This window comes from Morus notabilis, unplaced genomic scaffold (genome assembly GCF_000414095.1).
Source record: "Morus notabilis unplaced genomic scaffold, ASM41409v2 Scaffold704, whole genome shotgun sequence".
Classification (NCBI taxonomy): Eukaryota; Viridiplantae; Streptophyta; class Magnoliopsida; order Rosales; family Moraceae; genus Morus; species Morus notabilis.
The window spans coordinates 80,720-99,584 of NW_010367902.1; the positions used below are offsets into that span (position 1 = coordinate 80,720).

At 35.7% G+C, this 18,865-nt stretch overlaps 5 protein-coding genes across 5 annotated transcripts; 4 read left to right on the top strand and 1 right to left on the bottom strand.

Moving 5' to 3' along the window:
- Positions 1 to 1,441: 1,441 nt before the first annotated feature.
- Positions 1,442 to 2,506, top strand: LOC21388236 (transcription factor GTE9). Its single transcript, XM_010113666.1, has one exon. It carries the CDS (start codon positions 1,442 to 1,444, stop codon positions 2,504 to 2,506), a length of 1,065 nt encoding a protein of 354 aa, XP_010111968.1.
- Positions 2,507 to 5,493: 2,987 nt separating this feature from the next.
- LOC21388237 (transcription factor GTE11) lies at positions 5,494 to 6,558 on the top strand. Its single transcript, XM_010113667.2, has one exon. The coding sequence runs from the start codon at positions 5,494 to 5,496 to the stop codon at positions 6,556 to 6,558; it is 1,065 nt and encodes a 354-aa protein (XP_010111969.2).
- Positions 6,559 to 7,575: 1,017 nt separating this feature from the next.
- On the top strand, positions 7,576 to 9,909 carry LOC21388238 (pentatricopeptide repeat-containing protein At1g74900, mitochondrial). The gene has a single exon (XM_024175770.1). It carries the CDS (start codon positions 7,624 to 7,626, stop codon positions 9,070 to 9,072), a length of 1,449 nt encoding a protein of 482 aa, XP_024031538.1. The 5' UTR covers positions 7,576 to 7,623; the 3' UTR covers positions 9,073 to 9,909.
- A 252-nt stretch (positions 9,910 to 10,161) lies between these two features.
- LOC21388239 (E2F transcription factor-like E2FE) lies at positions 10,162 to 13,664 on the top strand. The gene is made up of 11 exons (XM_010113669.2): positions 10,162 to 10,598; positions 10,827 to 10,894; positions 10,980 to 11,032; positions 11,168 to 11,245; positions 11,386 to 11,439; positions 11,548 to 11,641; positions 12,133 to 12,200; positions 12,288 to 12,360; positions 12,615 to 12,676; positions 12,793 to 13,204; positions 13,305 to 13,664. The coding sequence occupies exons 1-11, from the start codon at positions 10,504 to 10,506 to the stop codon at positions 13,391 to 13,393; spliced, it is 1,146 nt and encodes a 381-aa protein (XP_010111971.1). The 5' UTR covers positions 10,162 to 10,503; the 3' UTR covers positions 13,394 to 13,664.
- Positions 13,665 to 14,708: 1,044 nt separating this feature from the next.
- Positions 14,709 to 18,581, bottom strand: LOC21388240 (mannose-1-phosphate guanyltransferase alpha). Its single transcript, XM_024175769.1, has 15 exons — positions 18,132 to 18,581; positions 17,810 to 17,907; positions 17,637 to 17,737; positions 17,466 to 17,544; positions 17,262 to 17,322; positions 16,904 to 16,950; positions 16,724 to 16,816; positions 16,529 to 16,619; positions 16,384 to 16,435; positions 15,841 to 15,957; positions 15,619 to 15,766; positions 15,398 to 15,490; positions 15,254 to 15,322; positions 15,052 to 15,094; positions 14,709 to 14,928 (listed from the first exon to the last, which is right to left on the bottom strand). Exons 1-15 carry the CDS (start codon positions 18,187 to 18,189, stop codon positions 14,828 to 14,830), a joined length of 1,251 nt encoding a protein of 416 aa, XP_024031537.1. The 5' UTR covers positions 18,190 to 18,581; the 3' UTR covers positions 14,709 to 14,827.
- Positions 18,582 to 18,865: the final 284 nt, after the last annotated feature.

Below are 18,865 nucleotides of genomic sequence, written 5' to 3' on the forward strand. Positions count from 1 at the left end.
GTGGATGAGTGTACAGTTTAAAATGTGATTAGTGGGCTACGGTATGAGCCTATGAGGGTAGGCCACTCGAGTGCTTCTGCCTACGAGAGGAACCGCCCACGAAGGAACCCTTGGCTATAAAAGGGGCAAAGCCCCAAACGAGTAAAAAAATAGGATTTTCCTTTGAGTTTGGCTCATTTCATATTCAACTCGAGAGTAGAAAGGGAGAGTAATTGTAAAGAATCCAAAAGAAATACAAAGAAAAGTGAATGTAGCTCTTCATTAATAGAGTGAACCACTATAAACATTGTGCCTTTATTTTCATACAAGCACAGCCTTCCCATTATATTTACCACAAACTTCATACACGCTTTACTACATCATTTTCAATATCAAATAAACGCTTTTTAGCCCGTAACCTGACAGGATACCTAAAGGTGACTCGGCGTAATCCTGTTGACGAAATTTTTACTTAAAGGTGACCCGGCGTAATCCTGTTGACGAAATTTCACCGTCAACAGTACCAAAATGACAATTTTCCCAATTTTATTTTATTTTATTTTATTTTAACAAAAGCATGTAAACTACACCAACTTGAAAGCCTAATATAGAGAAGCATAACAAAGACCAAAACAGTGACGGACAACATCTTTAAAACAAAATTTTCATTAAAAAAAAATTTTAAGCAAATAATATATTAGCAAAATTACAGCAGGAAATGAATGATGAATAATAATTATAATAATAATAATAATTATAATTATAATAATAATAATAATTATTATTATTATTATAATAATTATTATAATAATGATAATAACAAGACAAGAAGTCAACAACAAACAGATAATAATGAATTTTTTTCTTTTTTTTTCTTTTGCTTAGGACTGAAAATTGATTATGAATCGGGGAAATAAGACAAATCAGAAGATTAAAGTCTCGTTTATTTTAACGATTTGAGTTTAAAATTTAAATTTAATTATAATAAAAAGCTTTCAAACACAATCACATCTAATTTTTTCGTTACAGTAAATAACTCTCACATAAAATCTCATTTTAACTCGAACTAGTGAACTAAACGGGCCTAAAATAGTGAAGGAATACATTTTTAAAACAATATTTCCATTAAAAAAAAAAACCTTACCCAAATATAAGCAAAATGGCAGAAGCAAATGGAAAAAAAAAAAAAAAAAAAAAAAAACAAAAAAGCAAAAAAAAAGCAGAAAAAAAAAAAAAAAACTAAAAAGTCAACAACAAGCAGATTTTGAAAATAAAAAAATAACGGATTTCATTTTCTTTTATCTTATCGTATGAAGACTAGATTATCAAGTCTAGAAAATAACTCGACTCTAAATCGGAAATGAACTCCAAGTTCAAATATAAATAGCAAAAAAAAAAAAAACAAAACAAAACAAAAACAAAAACAATTCCACCACAAAAACAGAGATATCACATGGAAACCATGAATTACGAGCAGTGCAAGAGTGAGTTGGGAGAGAAGGCGATGATGATGAATGAAGGTGTGAAATCTCTCTGCCATGGAGTTTTGGAGGATATGATCAACTTTCGCTGTGGGTGGCACCCCATGGACTTCAGGACCGTCAAATCGAAGCTCGACAACGATTCGTACTCTACGGTCGACCGGTTCGCCGATGATTTGAGGCTCACGTTCTCAAAGGCCATTAGAAACAACCCTCCTTCCCACCTTAATCATCGAATAGCCAAGGAGATGAGGCAAGTATTCGACTACGAGATGAAGCTTTTACGACGAACCTACTCCGTTATCGACTGGTCTACAAAGAAGAGGAAGAGGGAACAAGACTCTGGAGCTTTGATGGACGATGATAAGGATCAGAAGGAAAAAGATTCCTGTTGCGCAAAGAAAGTGATGTCGTCTTCGGGTATTGTTATAACCGGTATCGACAAAAAGGGGTTGGGGAGAAGAGCAAGTGAAGACGTTGGAGCAGAACGTGAAAGCACCAATAGATCAGTTTTGAGGAGCACCAAGAAGTTCGAAGCTGGCGATGATGATGATGATAAAAAGGTTAATAATGACATGAAGGCTGATGGTGATCAGGTCCAACCGATCTCAGTGGAGAAAGCTCTCCGAATAGAAGCCCAAAAACGTCGCTTCGCAGAAACCATATTGAGAGCGGAGCAGAAGATGGTGGAGTGCAAAAAGGATCCGGATTGCTGTCGCCGTTATTACTCGTCGGCCGAAACTCAGAAAGGTTGCTTTGCAGAACTCATATTGAGAGCCAAGCAGAAGATGGTGGAATGCAAAAAAGATCGGCGTCCTTATGAGAAGGAACGAGAAAGAGCTCGGATGGCTCTTCTACAGATGGAAAAGAGTGTTGAAATTGATCAAAACCAAGAAACCGAAAGAGAGCTTGAGAGACTATGCGGTGGGCCATTTGATAGTTTTGGCTCGTTTCTTAATCCTGATTCTTATGTCTTTGAAGAGGATGAAGATGACTTGCATTGGATCACTGAAGATTTGGAGGAAGGAGAAATCTTGCAATGTTGAAGAATTCGGTATATTTCTTTCTTTCACTTAACTTTGTTTATATTAATAGTAGTTGCATATATAAGAATTGATCGTTTCGTCGTATTAAGGATATGTTTTTGCATCTGTCTTGTCATTCCACCAGAAACATGAAATTTCACGTTTTTTTTTTTTGCAGATTGAAGCCGTCAACTCCTTAGCCGGAATGAGATTGGAGAAAACCCCTCATACATGCTGTCTCTTTCAGGCAATCAAGATAATTATATATACATGCTGTTAGTTTTGTCTATTAGAAATGGTGAATATCGAAGGAAAAGTTTCAGCTTGACCTTATGTCCTCACTATTCAGCTTGTATTTCCTGTTGAGAAAATTAGTCACGTTTTTATGTTTGTAGAGAACACTTGAGTTTTTATGTTTTTTGCTTATGAGCTGGGGCTATCAGCTTGACTTCAAACTCCATATTGTGATTCGTTGAATGAAGTTGAAAAGGTAGATAGATGATGGTTTACTTATCAAGATTGAGAATTGAGAGTAGAGAATGAGAATCAATCACATGGTCACTTGCCTTTTTTTATCTCAGAATGGGAATTGAATTGGTAGGTCTCACTCAAATTTAAGATTGAGGAATGAGATTAATAACCACGTGTGCCTCTCTAGATTGAGACTCATATTCATGATATTAACATTAAGTTATTATCTTACCCTTAATTTACTTATAAAAATTTAAAATTTAAAAAATAATAATTACAAACTATATTTATTATTTTATTTGCCTAATATTATAATATTTGCCAAATTAATTTTTTTACTATAATAAATATGTGATGTATTATGTTTAAAAAATTAATAATATATTTTTATTTTTAACACATTTTATTTTTTATTTAAAATTTGTCAATTTATTTTCATACTTTAAATAATTAAGCAACTTATATTTATTATTTCATTATCCTATTATATTATAATACAAATTTTAACATAACAGCATCACAATTTATTTTAAATTGAAAATACAAAATTTATTTAAAGGGTATATTAATACTTTACATCTTGGAGTAACTCCGATTTCAAATCTTATCACTAAGTAAATAATTTATTTTAACTCAGATTTCTCACTCTAAATCCTATCTACTCCGATTACGAGTAGGTAAACATATCATTATGTCACCATCAGGTATTGATATCAAGGGTGGAAGAAAAAAAATGAATACGTTGGAGCAGAATGTGGAAGCCTCAAGAGATCGGATTTCAAGACGAACATACATTGTAAAGTTGGCCTTGACGATGATAATGATAAGAAGGTTAATAACATGAAGGCTGATGATGATCAGGTTCAACTGATCTCGGCGGAGAAAGATCTCCCATTGAAGACCTTGGGCTTGTTTCTTTAGCCTTATTATTATGCCTTTGCAGAGGACGAAGATGACACGCATTTGATCAATGAAGACTTAGAGGAAGGAGAGATCTTGCAGTATTGAAGAATTTCATTATACTCCTTGAGCCCTCTTTTATTGTTACCCCTTAACATTAGTCTATATATTTCAATGTTTTAGACTTAAACTAATCCAGGGGTAGAATTTTTTATTTTTATTTTTAAGAAGTACTTTTAATAAGTCAGATACTTAAGGAGGTAAAATTTATAATTTTCTCTTCTACATTCTTATATTAATTGTACTTTATTATTTACATTATTTACCAATATTAATTGCCCTTGATTTATTTCCTTGAGATAAAAAGAGTAGGACCCAAGTAATCTGTTAATATCTATTCTGTATAATATCTTTAGATTAGTGACTGATATCAGTTGTTTTTGTTTGATTACCAAATATTTTTTTTATTACTAGTTCAAATCACGTGTGAAGCACGTGAGAACTTCTATCCTTGTTTTAGTTATTTTAAAGTGTTAAGCTTTAATTCTAATTTCTTAATATTTATTTTAATAATAATCTGTTTTTTTATTAAAAAAGAAAATTTGAAAGTTACAATTTTGTAATTAAATTTATTTCTTTCCTTTCTGTAGTAGAAGAATCTTGAATGTTTTTGCTTCCATCGAAAATGAAATTATGTCTATAGTTTAGTGTGTTTAAGTTAATAAAAGTACTTGGGCTAAAAAATTCTCAGCTAGAATATGTTACAGAGACATTATTGGGTTAAAAAAAATGCACATTACGTATTTGAAACTTGACAAGGATTATAAATTTTAGGACAAACTCTACAATGCATTAGTAATCATTAATTTATGCTGAAACAAAAGACGGGTGAAATTTGTTTGAGGGAAAGCAAGGGAAATAAATTAGAATTTTAGAGAGAGATAAATCTAATCCCGTCTTATGTTGTTATTGTGAATTTTCATGATTGTTATGCACTTTAATAGTCCTTGGCTTTGGGACCATATTATTGGTTTCGAATACAGTATTTTGATAATACAAAAAAAATAATAAATAAAATTATTAAGATACTAAAAAAAAAAAAACAGAGAGAGAATCTTGTAAACGACACCAATTATTTAAAAGTATAAAACAAAAACCACACCAAATTAAAAAATTAAACTCTCATTCATTTTACCGATTTGAGTTTTACTATAATAAAAAACTTTTAGACACAATCACATCTAACTTTTTTATTACAGTAAAAAACTCTCACATAAAATCACAATTTAACTTGAATTAAAAATTCGAATCAGTGAACTAAACGTGTCCTAAAATAGTGAACATTTTTAAAACAATATTTCCATAAAAAAAAAACCTTTACCCAAATAAAAGCAAAATGGCAGAAGCAAATGAAAAAAAAAAAAAAAAAAAAGTCAACAAGCAGATTTTGAAAAAAAAAAAAAAAAATTAACGGATTTCGTTTTTCTTTTATCTTATCGTATGAAGACTAGATTATCAAGTCTAGAAAGTAACTCAACTCTAAATCGGAAATGAACTCCAAGTTCAAATATAAATAGCAAAAAAAAAAAAAAACAAAAACAATTCCACCACAAAAACAGAGATATCACATGGAAACCATGAATTACGAGCAGTGCAAGAGTGAGTTGGGAGAGAAGGCGATGATGATGAATGAAGGTGTGAAATCTCTCTGCCATGGAGTTTTGGAGGATATGATCAACTTTCGCTGTGGGTGGCACCCCATGGACTTCAGGACCGTCAAATCGAAGCTCGACAACGATTCGTACTCTACGGTCGACCGGTTCGCCGATGATTTGAGGCTCACGTTCTCAAAGGCCATTAGAAACAACCCTCCTTCCCACCTTAATCATCGAATAGCCAAGGAGATGAAGCAAGTATTCGACTACGAGATGAAGCTTTTACGACGAACCTACTCCGTTATCGACTGGTCTACAAAGAAGAGGAAGAGGGAACCAGACTCTGGAGCTTTGATGGACGATGATAAGGATCAGAAGGAAAAAGATTCCTGTTGCGCAAAGAAAGTGATGTCGTCTTCGGGTATTGTTATAACCGGTGTCGACAAAAAGGGGTTGGGGAGAAGAGCAAGTGAAGCCGTTGGAGCAGAAAGTGAAAGCCCCAAGAGATCGGTTTTGAGGAGCACCAAGAAGTTCGAAGCTGGCGATGATGATGATGATAAAAAGGTTAATAATGACGTGAAGGCTGATGGTGATCAGGTCCAACCGATCTCAGCGGAGAAAGCTCTCCGAATCGAAGCCCAAAAACGTCGCTTCGCAGAAACCATATTGAGAGCGGAGCAGAAGATGGTGGAGTGCAAAAAGGATCCGGATTGCTGTCGCCGTTATGACTCGTCGGCCGAAACTCAGAAAGGTTGCTTTGCAGAACTCATATTGAGAGCCAAGCAGAAGATGGTGGAATGCAAAAAAGATCGGCGTCCTTATGAGAAGGAACGAGAAAGAGCTCGGATGGCTCTTCTACAGATGGAAAAGAGTGTTGAAATTGATCAAAACCAAGAAACCGAAAGAGAGCTTGAGAGACTATGCGGTGGGCCATTTGATAGTTTTGGCTCGTTTCTTAATCCTGATTCTTATGTCTTTGAAGAGGACGAAGATGACTTGCTTTGGATCACTGAAGATTTGGAGGAAGGAGAAATCTTGCAATGTTGAAGAATTCGGTATATTTCTTTCCTTCACTTAACTTTGTTTATATTAATAGTAGTTGCATATATAAGAATTGATCGTTTCGTCATATTAAGGATATGTTTTTGTATCTGTCTTGTCATTCCACCAGAAACATGAAATTTCACGTTTTTTTTTTGCAGATTGAAGCCGTCAACTCCTTAGCCGGAATGAGATTGGAGAAAACCCCTCCTCATACATGCTGTTTCTTTCAGGCAATCAAGATAATTATATATACAAGCGTAAACACTCTTTTTTCCTTGCTACTTTTGTCACTGAGTTTTTTAGTAAGGTTTTTAATGAGGTCTATTAAGAATGGTGAATATCAAAGGAAAAGTTTCGGCTTGACTTTATGTCCTCACTATTCAGTTTGTATATCCTATTAAAAAAATTAGTCACGTTTTTATGTTTGTAGAGAACACTTGAGGATTGTTCTTTAACTTGAGTCTAGTTTTTGAGTTGAATTTGAGTTATAACTTAAATAAAGTTGAGTAAAATTAAATAAAGTTGGAACTTAAAAAAATGTGAACTTGAATAAAGTTGTAACTTGAGTTTAAACTTTTTCTGAGTTTTGTTGCAAAAGAACAATCCCTTGAATTTTTATGTTTTTTACTTATGAGCTGGGGCTGTCAGCATGACTTCAAACTCCATTTTGTTAGTGTAATTATTTAACTAAAGAAATTATAAATTAAGAGCAAATGGTAAAAATTTTGATTTATACACTTTTTAAAAGATATTTATTAAGATTATCTAATGAGAAAAAGAAAAACTTCAAATAAATCAAATGCTAAAAGAGAGGAAAATGAGATAAATACTAGTGTATGAGTTATAACTTCTACCCCTTAATCATAATTAATAACTTTTTAATAAAAAAAACTATATTAATAAAAAGATATTAATTATTTCGAGGGGGAACGTGAAAACGACACCAAGTTAAAAATCAATGCCAATTTGTTAAGAGCCCAAACGACAATCTCGAATCTCCCCATCTGTTTGGCCGCCAAGAAAACGATAAGAAAATAAGGAGGGAAAAAAAATGAAAACCGCCGAGAAATGTCCATCCTCCTCCGCAAAAACCCACCACCTTTCTCCACTCCCCGCCGGCATCTCGCCACCGCCCCATCGCCCCTCCCGACCGAGGTCGCCTCCTTCACCAACCTCGTCCTGAAATCCGACCGAGAAACCCTAACCAGAACCCTCAACGACCCCAATCTCCACTGGACCCCACACCTGGTCGACAGGATCCTCAAGAAACTATGGAACCACGGCCCCAAAGCCCTCCAATTCTTCAAAACCCTAGACTACCACCCCAATTACGCCCACGCCGCGTCCTCCTTCGACAACGTGATCGACATCGCCGGCCGTCTCCGAGACTTCCAGACGGTCTGGACCCTCGTCGCGCGAATGCGGTCTCGCCGGATTGGCCCGAGCCCCAAGACGTTCGCAATCATCGCCGAGAGGTACGTCTCCGCCGGAAAATCCGATAGGGCTATTAAGGTCTTTTTGTCTATGCGCGAACATGGCTGCTCTCAGGATTTGAACTCGTTCAATTCTGTTCTTGATGTGCTTTGTAAGTCCGGACGCGTTGAAATGGCTCATAATTTCTTTAGGGCTTATAGGAGAAATTTTAGGGTTGATACTGTTAGTTATAATGTAATTGCAAATGGGTGGTGTTTGATTAAGAAGACTCCTAAGGCTTTGGAGGTTTTGGAGGATATGGTTAAGAGGGGATTTAGCCCTAGTTTGATAACTTATAATATAATGCTTAAAGGGTATTTTCGAGCCGGTCAAGTTAAGGAAGCTTGGGAGTTTTTTGGGGAGATGAAGAGGAGGAAGGTTGAGATTGATGTTGTAACTTATACCACTTTGGTTCATGGATTTGGTGTTGTTGGGGAGATTAAGAAAGCAAGGAGGATTTTCGACGAGATGGTCGGGGAAGGGGTGGTTCCTACGGTGGCGACATACAATGCTTTGATTCAGGTTTTGTGCAAGAAAGATAGCGTCGAGAATGCCGTGGTTGTTTTCGAGGAGATGGTGGGGAAGGGCTGCGTGCCTAATGTGACGACTTATACGGTGTTGGTTAGGGGGTTGTGTCACGCGGGTCAAATGGAGAGGTCGATGGAGTTTGTGGAGAGAATGAAGGGTGATGGGTGTGAGCCGAATGTGCAGATATACAATATTGTTATACGTTACTTTTGCGATGACGGGGAGATAGAGAAGGCGTTGAGTGTTTTTGAGAAGATGGGCAACGGTAGTTGCTTGCCTAATTTGGATACCTACAATGTTTTGATTACCGCCATGTTTGTGAGGAAGAGATCTGATGATTTGTTGTTGGCTGGGAAGTTGTTGATTGAGATGGTTGATAGAGGATTTATTCCCCAAAGGTTGATTTTCAATCGGATTCTGGATGGGCTTCTGTTAACGGGTAACCAAGGTTTTGCAAGAGAAATCTTGAGGTTACAAAGCAAATGCGGTCGTCTTCCGCGTCACTTTAAATTGTGAGGCTTGTTCTTCTTTAAATTAGCCTGTGAAAACACTTGAATGTGATGGGGATTCATTCATCTGGTCATGACACGCACCTCACATATTTGGCGAGTGAGTTAACACTCTTGTAATCACATTGGTTGAACAGAGCTTCAATGATGTCCAACTTGAGGTACTTGTTCATGGATTGGCTATAGGAGAGAGTGTAAATCTTTTCAGTCGTTCAGTGAGTATGAAGTAGCATCATGTCGCACAGGGCAACAGTCAGACCAAGTTAGTCAATGGTCTGATCACTCCAAGGTTCCTCCTTGGCTTCTTCTCCGTTAAATCACATTGGTTGAACTAGGAACTTCTACGATGTCCAACTTGTGGTACTTATGCCTGCTTCTGCAGGCAGTCCCCAATAGGAGTGGTTATGTAAATGCAGAGTTTCAAGTCTTTCCTTTCTTCTGTGAAAAACATTACAATGAAGCAGCTTCGTGACTAGGAATATAATACAAGGAAACTGCCATACCAAGATGGTTAATTGGTTCTTTTATCGCTCTGAGGCTCGGCTTCCTCTTTGCCATCGCCGTACTTGTTTGATAATTCATAAGCTCGTATCAGCTTGTTGAACTAACCATTTACACAAGAAATATATTTAAATTTTGGCAATAACTCGCCCGCCCTCTTGATTATTACAATGTTCGATAGCAGCTTAGAAATCTTGAAGCGAAACAAGTCTTAATAGTTTTATCTTGAGATTTCTACATCAGTATCTTCCTCAATACAATTTTCCCTCCAGCGCTTACAGTCACATGTTGTAACACCCGACGATAAATTTGGTTGTGATGTTGTTCACACTAAAAAAAAAAAAAAAAAAAAAAAAAAACTTGACGTTCACAACAGAAGGAAACTTGTAATTAACATTGTCCTTTTGATTCTTTGATGTCACGATAACGACATGTCGTCCTCCGCCAACACTCAAAAACGACGCCTATTACCAACAACAGTTCTTTTCATTACATAATACTAGGACAAAGAAACGACAAATGTTTTGGACTTTAAACGACATTCATAAAAAAAAAAAAAAAAAAAAAAAAAAAAAAAAAAAAAAAGAGACGATAGGTCTATTTTGTCGCTTCCCTTGGCAGTTCTGGAGCCGATGGAGAAGCGGGAAAAGGAAACAAAAGAAAAACGAGAAGTGAGGTCAAAATCGGTAATTAAAGAGTCGAAGGGCGCGTCCGAAGTTCCTGAAAAGAAACAGAATTCCCGCTCCTTCAAGCTTTCAAAACAAACCATCCCTCCAAACACCTCCCCGCTCTCAGATCCCAAAAATAATTATTAATTATAAAAAAAGTTTTATTTTGCAGTATTTCAATTCAAACATCCAAACCCGCCATTACTGCAAAATCTTCCCCCTCTCTCTCCTCTCTATAATTTCCATCTCTCTCTCTCTCTCTCTTGATTATGGCGGCGCGGTCGCCTGCTTCGACCGTGCCGGAGTCTTCCAAGCACCACGCTTATAGCCGGAAACAGAAGTCTCTCGGCCTCTTGTGCTCCAAGTATTTCCCTCCCTCCCTCCTCTCTCTCTCTCTCTCTCTCTCTCTCTCTCTCTCTCTATGCCCCCAGTCTGTCCCCCCCCCCCCCCTCTCTCTCTCTCTCTCTCTCTCTCTCTCTCTCTCTCTCTATATATATATATATATATATATGTATGCACATGTGTGTGTCTTCGTTTTTCCTTATTCTGATTTCTTTCTTGAATTCGAATTTAAATTCCGGTTTCGGTGCAGTTTCTTGAGCTTGTACAATCGTGACGGCATTACCTCCATTGGCCTCGACGATGCCGCTTCACGATTAGGTCTTGACCTCGCTTTCGTCTTTGAGTTTTTCCGTGTGAGTTTTTGGTTTTGAATTCGAAAACTAACTGGTTTTAGGATTTGCAGGGGTCGAACGGCGACGGATCTATGACATTGTCAATGTCTTGGAAAGCGTTGGGGTGAGAAATCTCTGATTTTTTTTATTCTTGCATTTCTTCCCAATTTTAAGTGAGATTTTTTTTTCCTTTTCTGGGTTCGGTCATCGACTTCTGATTTGGATAGGGATCCTAGTTTGATTGGTGATTTGATTTCAGGTATTAGCGAGAAAGGCAAAGAATCAGTATAGTTGGAAAGGTTTTGAGGCTATTCCTAAGGCTCTTCAGGAGCTCAAGGTAACTAAATTTTGATATTTTCTTCTCTCCTTGAGAAGCTTCACATGTTTTGCTATCTCAATGGAATTAGTAAACGCGTGAATGGTGAATACTTGGAGCTTAGAAACTGATACTGATTTTGTGCTGTGATGATGTTATAGGCTGACGGCTGGAAGGACAATTGCAATTCCTTTGACGGAAACGAGTATTCAAAAGTAGGTAAACAAGAGTTATAGTTGATAGAATTGTTCCACAAAATTGTATTTATTTCTTTGTTTTTGGTTTCAATAAAAAGATTGATTTTTTTTGGTTGGTCTATTTAGGTATCCGATGACGAAGACGATGATACTAATGGGAGTCAGAATGACAAGTCAAATCCTGGTTTGAATCCCAAATCTTCTGCCTCCTCGAAAACAGGTGTGAAATTTCTCGTTTCTTTGGCGTGAAAGTGGGAATTCAGGGATTTATTAGATATGCATGGGTTGTTTTAAGCATGTGTAGAACAACTATTTTGGACGACTAAATATGTTGGTGACTTAGTTCAGTATGATGAAAGATCTCACCTGGTATTTGACGTAGGTATTGTATAGATGTAATAATTCTATTTGATTTATAGAAGGCTAGGATTGAGTATTAGATGAATACCAAATGTATTTAATTTGAAAACTCTAGTAGTTTGATCGTTTATACCAGTAAGGTTTACTGTAATTGAATGAGAGTTTTGGCATTGGAAAAAGTTTTCTTACCTGAACAAGCTTTTGTTTTTCCTTTCTTTTTTCCTCTTCTCGTGCCACATTCAATTTAATGTCCACATTCCCAGGCATGAATTTTGAACTGTTCAATTTTATTATGATGTAGAGAAATTATCATTTTTGACGTATGTTCTTACTTTATATGCTTCTTTGCAGAACATAGAAGGGAAAAGTCTCTGGCTCTTCTTACTCAGAACTTTGTGAAGCTCTTTGTCTGCACTAACGTGAGTGAATATGTGAAATTTCTTTTGTGCGGACTATTCTTTCCCTTAATTCTTGGCACGCTTGACATTTCCAATTAAACCTTTCAGGCGTGCTTGATCTCCCTTGACGAAGCTTCAAAGTTGTTGCTTGGAGATGCCCACAACTTGTCAGTGATGAGAAGTAATTCTCTTAGTACTTGGTCTTTCATTTCTCTCTCTTTCTTAACGTGAGTGACACGGAGAAGCTGGAAACACTTTTGGGATGTTTGTTTCAAGGGTTCGTTCCTGGTGCTGAATCATGGTTCTTGATTCTTTATAGTGTTTTTCTCTCACAAAAAATTTGAATTTCAAAAATAAGAATTATGAATCATGGTTTTGAACCCATGAACCAAACGTCCCATTTGGTTAACATGGTGTCCTTTGTGGTTAATTCAGCAAAAGTTAGAAGGCTGTATGATATTGCGAATGTGTTGTCCTCCATGAACCTAATTGAGAAGGTGAAGTACTAGCCCAAATTTTCTCTGGAATACTCTGAAACTAAATTTGTTTTACTCTCTAGTCTGAGATTTATTGCTGCAACTATGCTCAAGTTTTAAAGTGGAACATTATGCAGACGCATACGGTAGACACCAGGAAACCTGCATTCAGGTGGTTGGGATATGGAGAGAGCACTGAGAATTGTGGGTCTGCTCACAATTCGCTTACCACGGAGTCCAGAAAAAGAGCTTTCGGAACAGATGTTACAAACATCAACTTTAAGAGGAGTAAAGTGGATTCATCAATAGGTGGGACTTTGAACTCGAACTTCAATAAGCAGAAGCAAGTGAAATACGAGAGTTTTGTACATGAGGTTGATAGAAGCAATGTGGAAGAGGATCCAAAAGATGGTTCAAAGAGCTACCAGTTTGGTCCCTTCTCACCAGTCACCGTAGCAAGAGTCGGTGCCTCCGAGCATAGCAATCCAAGGAGGTTTCATGACTGGGAGAGTCTTGCTTCTGCGTATCAGCCTCAATATCAAAACCAAGGTATCAAATTTCTCCTTATTCCTTGAGAACATTATCAACGTTGGAACTTTTGGCTGCAAAAATATGAGTAGTTGACTATATTTAGCTCATCATTTTGCAGCTTTGAAAGACCTCTTTTCGCATTACATGGAAGCGTGGAAATCATGGTACTCCAAAGTCGCCGGGAAGAAGCCAATTAAAATTTCTTGATCAGTTCTACGTATTATATCAACTCCACTTGATTAGTTAGGTTGTTTAAAGATAATTCTTTAGTGGGTGTCATTTGACGAAGTGATGGGCCATTGTTGGACGCATATCCTCTATGCACCAACTTGGAATCGCCATCCTCACTTGGCTATTATATTTACACCAATGCTTTGACATTTCCACAAGTTGGCTGAATTGCTTATGGATTGATTGGAATTTGGAAGTTAGAGGATAAACTTTTCATGTTATTTTCTAGATGCTGTATAGGTTAATAATTTAGGGTAAATTCATTCTAGCTATCAAATGTATGTCAGTTATCTGACATTTGTGTTTAACTTCTTTTTTTTTTTTTTTTTTGCTCATCAACTTTTTTTTTTTACATGTACTTTTCCTTACCATGTGAAGATGTGACGGCACTCTGCAGTAGTATTAAAGCATTGGCCTCTTTTTCTTTGTTTTAGTTGCTTAGATCACTTTCTCTATCGTTCTTTTCCCCTGAAATTCTCTATCGTTTTCTTGTTATAGTTACTTTAATGCTGTTTGGTTACTTTGGTATGAGGGATAAAAAATAAAAAAGGAACGACAACTAATAGTAAGGTGAATGAAGTAAAATTGTAAAAGGTAAATTTTCTTGTGTTTTTTGATAGAAGAGAAAGAAAATGTTAAATCGAGTGTATTTATAATAATATCCATATAAAAATAAAAAGATGACGAGTGAAATGGTAAAAATAGTTATTTCACATTACTTTTGTTTGTCCTTTTTTCCACTAGTTTTGTTTTTTAATAAGCTCCCTCAACTTTTCTTTCTAGAGTTGGAAAAAGATTAAAAAATGGTGGGATCGTCGATCACGGATTTATAATTTCCTTTCAGTTTTCCTTGCTACCAAACAATCCAAGCCTATCTTTCCTCCAATTTTTTTTTTTTTAAATTACTTAATTTATCCTTAGAAGTGTATAGATCAAAATTTTTATTTCTTATTTTTAATTAATAACCTTTGAATATTTGATTAAAAGGATATTAATTAAGAGAAGGGAAAAAAAATCAAGCCATACAATCTAAATGGGTATTTGTCTCTTTTTCCTAATCTTTTTCCCCTTCCTTTTCCACTCTACCAAACATAGGCTTAACTTCATCTATGCTTCTGGTAATTCTTGCATCCATGAGATGTCTTATTTTAGGGCATGTTTACTTCACGTGAAAAGGAAGGAAAGAAAATGAACAGTATTTTCTTTTCTCATTTAATTCAACAGTCTATTAAATAGTGTAAGAATCTAATAATACATAAATACATAAATAACAATAAATATAATACATAAATACCAAAGAGAAAATATCTCTAGGAATTTTATTTGCTAAACCTTAATTTACAGAAATAATAAATTATTCAAACATCAGTTTTCTACTAGAAAACCAGTTATGATACACTAGAGAGACAATCATAGAATTATTTCCTCTTGAACACTGACATTGAGAGTCTTATTTGGTAGGACAATGCTGTTTATTACCACTACTTCATCTTCAACAGACACTGCTTCGCCTGGATATACAAGTGTGACAACACAATCAAATTGTATGGTGTCAAATAATCAATGTTTCTGAACAGGAAAAGGATATAACACAGTTGAGGAAAAGAGAAAGAGAACAAGAAAGCAAAATGTACCAAGGATTGTTATTCCAAGTTTTGCATTGTAATCTCCACTGGCCTGAAATCATATAGCAAGCTTAGAATGCCACCTTTAGTTTATGTGTGTATATATATATATAATATAAATGTAAATAGATTTGTATATATCATAAGGAAAGACAATTCAGTTCAATAATTTAGGTAATGTCATGTCAGTTCAAGAAAATCTTCAACTTGCCTGGACCCGGGACCATTTTCCAATGGAAGATTTCCAACCGATAATTGCATGAAGAACAACTGCATTTTCCTGAAAGAGGACATATTTCAAATATGAGCCAAGTGAACCATTTGGAAACACTTCATTGCATTTGATTGGTTGTACCTTAATTTCTACATCATCAAGGATGATACAGCTGATGAGCCTTGCGCCGGCGCCTATGCGAGCATTTGCAGATATGGAGACGTTTGGACCAATCTGGCTCATCATAGAGTAGAAATAAATACTAAAAGAATCCTAAAACGAATAGTAGATATTCTTTACAGTCACTCGTAGGCTTTTTCTAACAAAAAAACTGTTATAAGGAGTTGGAATGAGAGAAGAACCTTAGCAGTCGGATGTATTTTTGCTGAAGGATGGACATAAACATCACCTACAATGTTTGCGCTTCTTACGCCATCTCCACTAGCCAATAAATCGGGTGACGTAAACCGGAATTGTGCAAGGTACAGAGCAGAACACTTCAAGGACATTCTGAAAGTAACCAACATTAAAAACTAAGAAATAATATCAAGAGAACAAATTTTGAGGCTGATCTTAAGTCTTACCCGGGAGTTTTAATCTGTTCCCAGAATTCCCTGGTCTCATAGGTGAATAACTGTTTTTTCCCTGCTAGAGGTGACAGGATATCTTGATCCAATCTTACAAAATTTGAGGGAAGACTTCTGCCAAAAGACCATTATGTCATTGTCAATGTGTATTTTTAATACTGTATTTCGTATGGTACACTTGTGAACATAGATTTGGATCCATTTTTCAGTTAGGCTCAAAGAATCAGAGTACATCAAAGAGTGCACTTGGCAAAACCTTTTCCAATTAATTAACAAATGAAAAATGATGCATATCATGAAAAAAAAAGTTTCGTAATGCATCACGAAACTAAATTATAACTTGTCAGGGATAAAAGAGTTAGGACGAACTAGTAATTTTATTTTAGTTCACAAATCTACAGAACTTTGACAGCATGATATATATATATATATATATATGTATACACACACACATTTTTCCATGATGTGTATCACTGCTTTACTAGATAGAATGGTGCATTTGAATTCCAAGAATTGATTTCAAATATTCTATTATGATACCTTGTTGCTGGTGACTGGAGGGCTTCAAAGCTGGATAGACGTCTCAGATTAGCTGCAAATAACAGAAGAAACCTCAGAAATCAGAATGATGAGTGAAAATATATTTGCATACACAAACCTATTTACAGGAATCTTTATCACTTACCCCTGTCCTTCCTTTGTGTGGAAACCCCCTGTATGGCAGTAAAAATATCTGGTGTAAATATGTAGACACCGCAATTTATCAGGTCACTAACCTGCAAGGGTTGAAATTATAGTTGAGCTATGTTTTCAAAGAAATTTGTATTTTGATACACCATTCTTTGGAAGAGGGAAAGTTATATTATGATCTCAAACGTACAAAAGTCTCGGGTTTTTCTGTGTAATGCAACAGTTCATGCGTGGTTGGATCAGCTACCAGTTCCCCAAATTGATTGGCTGATTCTGCAGAAACCTGGATAAAGAGAAAATAAAAGCCAAAATTTGAGAGAGAAAGAAAAGATCAATAACAGTGTTATTGGTTGGGGATGAGTTGACCAACCTTGATCACTAGGATTGTTCCCATTCCACCATAACTTTTATGAGCCTCTGCAGATGTAAATAGCAAAAGCTAGCAATTAACGCAAAAACATAAACACTGAAGAAATATACAAAAATAAATAAATTAATTAATTAAAATTAAAATTAAAATTAAAAAAAAAATTGGACCTTTTTACAGTGGGATACCCAACCAGTAGTGTGTGTTTCTCAATGTAAGATCTACTCAAAATCGCATCAAAATGAAAAAGTACACAACTAACAGAACTTGATAAAAAATTGATGGTTCGAAAACAGTGCCCCGTTGGTATACTACCAAAGAATTCCCATTAAAAAGTTCATCATGTTTTACTCATAATTACCTAGCATTTCTGGCAGTGGAAAACTGCAGCAAACGTCACAATTCAGCAAGAAAATATGCGACTGCGATACAAAAATCAAGCAACCAAGAATCAAAATTGTAGTTCAAAAAACTCAGAATTTTATTTCCAGAGCAGAAGTAAAAGAAAAAAATGTTGAAAAAAGATAAGCCTTAGATAAGATTAAAGAAAGGTGAAAATAGATACCGGGCTGTCTTCCATGATCAGATCTCTGAAGTTATAAAGTCCACCAGCTGAACCATGTGGCTTGTCTTCCTTCACATATCTATGTCAAAGTCAAGATATTAGCAAGCAAAAAGACATTTCTAATTCTCAAATAAGGGAGAGAAAAAAAAAAAAAAAACATATTAGTGTTACCTAACAGGAACTTTAAGCTCATTAGAGATCGAAGACACATATAATGCGAATTCACGCTCTTCATAGAAACCAATGAGATAAATATACGCCAGGTTAGGAATCTGTGATTGACAGCAAGATTAAATCTTTGTGATTATTATTAATCAGAAATTAAACCAAAAGACAAAAATTACCCTTTTACATGCTGAAATTGGATGATGGACCATTGGTTGTCCTGCCAACGGAAAAAGCGGCTTTGGAATATTGAATGACAATGGTCGGAACCTAGTTCCTGCAAAACTCAGAATTCAAAGACAATGTAGAAGTATGAGAATTGAGAAAATGTATTGTAGATTCAATCAAGAACCAAATTTCAACACCATTATCAATCAACCAATTACAATAAAGAGAAATAGAGATAAAATTCAAGCCGTTATTGGGAAAAATCCATTCCAAAAAACCAAAACAATTTCTAAGAAACAAAGAGATTTTCATTTATGTGATGATCATCCAAACCTTTGGTGGGTCCACCAACCATGATCACGGCAACAACCTTCTCCTCTGCGCTCCCCATTCTGAACCACCCAATTCCAAAAAACCCAGATCCAGAACAGCCACAAACTTTGAACTTATGAAGCTAAATTCTCTGGAAACACAAATGTATCCCCACTAGAGAAAGATTCAGGCGCATATTCTAAGTTCAATAGGGAGCAAGAAAAACAAAAGTTGAGTATGTTTTAGGAAGAGGGTCGTGTATGAAAAATGATATGGCAAAAGAATTTAGGAAGATCCAATCCAGCACAGTTAAGTGTCGGTATCAAAAGAAAGAAAAATGGTTTTATGCTTAAAAAGTCAAGTTCCTACCCAAGTAGCCAAAGCCACTCGCAGTCGATTAACTACGGGGAAAACAGCCAATGCCATTGCCAAGGAAGTTTCCTAACTTTTTAACTTTATTATTATTATTTGGAAATAACCTTATATCAGTATTTGTAACATCACATGGTTACAGATTTTTTGTGTCTAAATCCGCTTTCACCTTTCTGGGGAGAGGGAGAGATAGTTCTCAATGAATATCATAGCGTGGACCCACTTCAATCAAGATGGATTATTTAAAAAAAAAAAAAAAAACAAATAAACAATTTTCTAAGAGGCACTGAAAAATAAAACTACGAAAAAATTTATATTTTCAAGATTTAGTTTGATCATATTCGTGGTCATAAATTGATACAACTAATAAGAAGGTCCTGTTA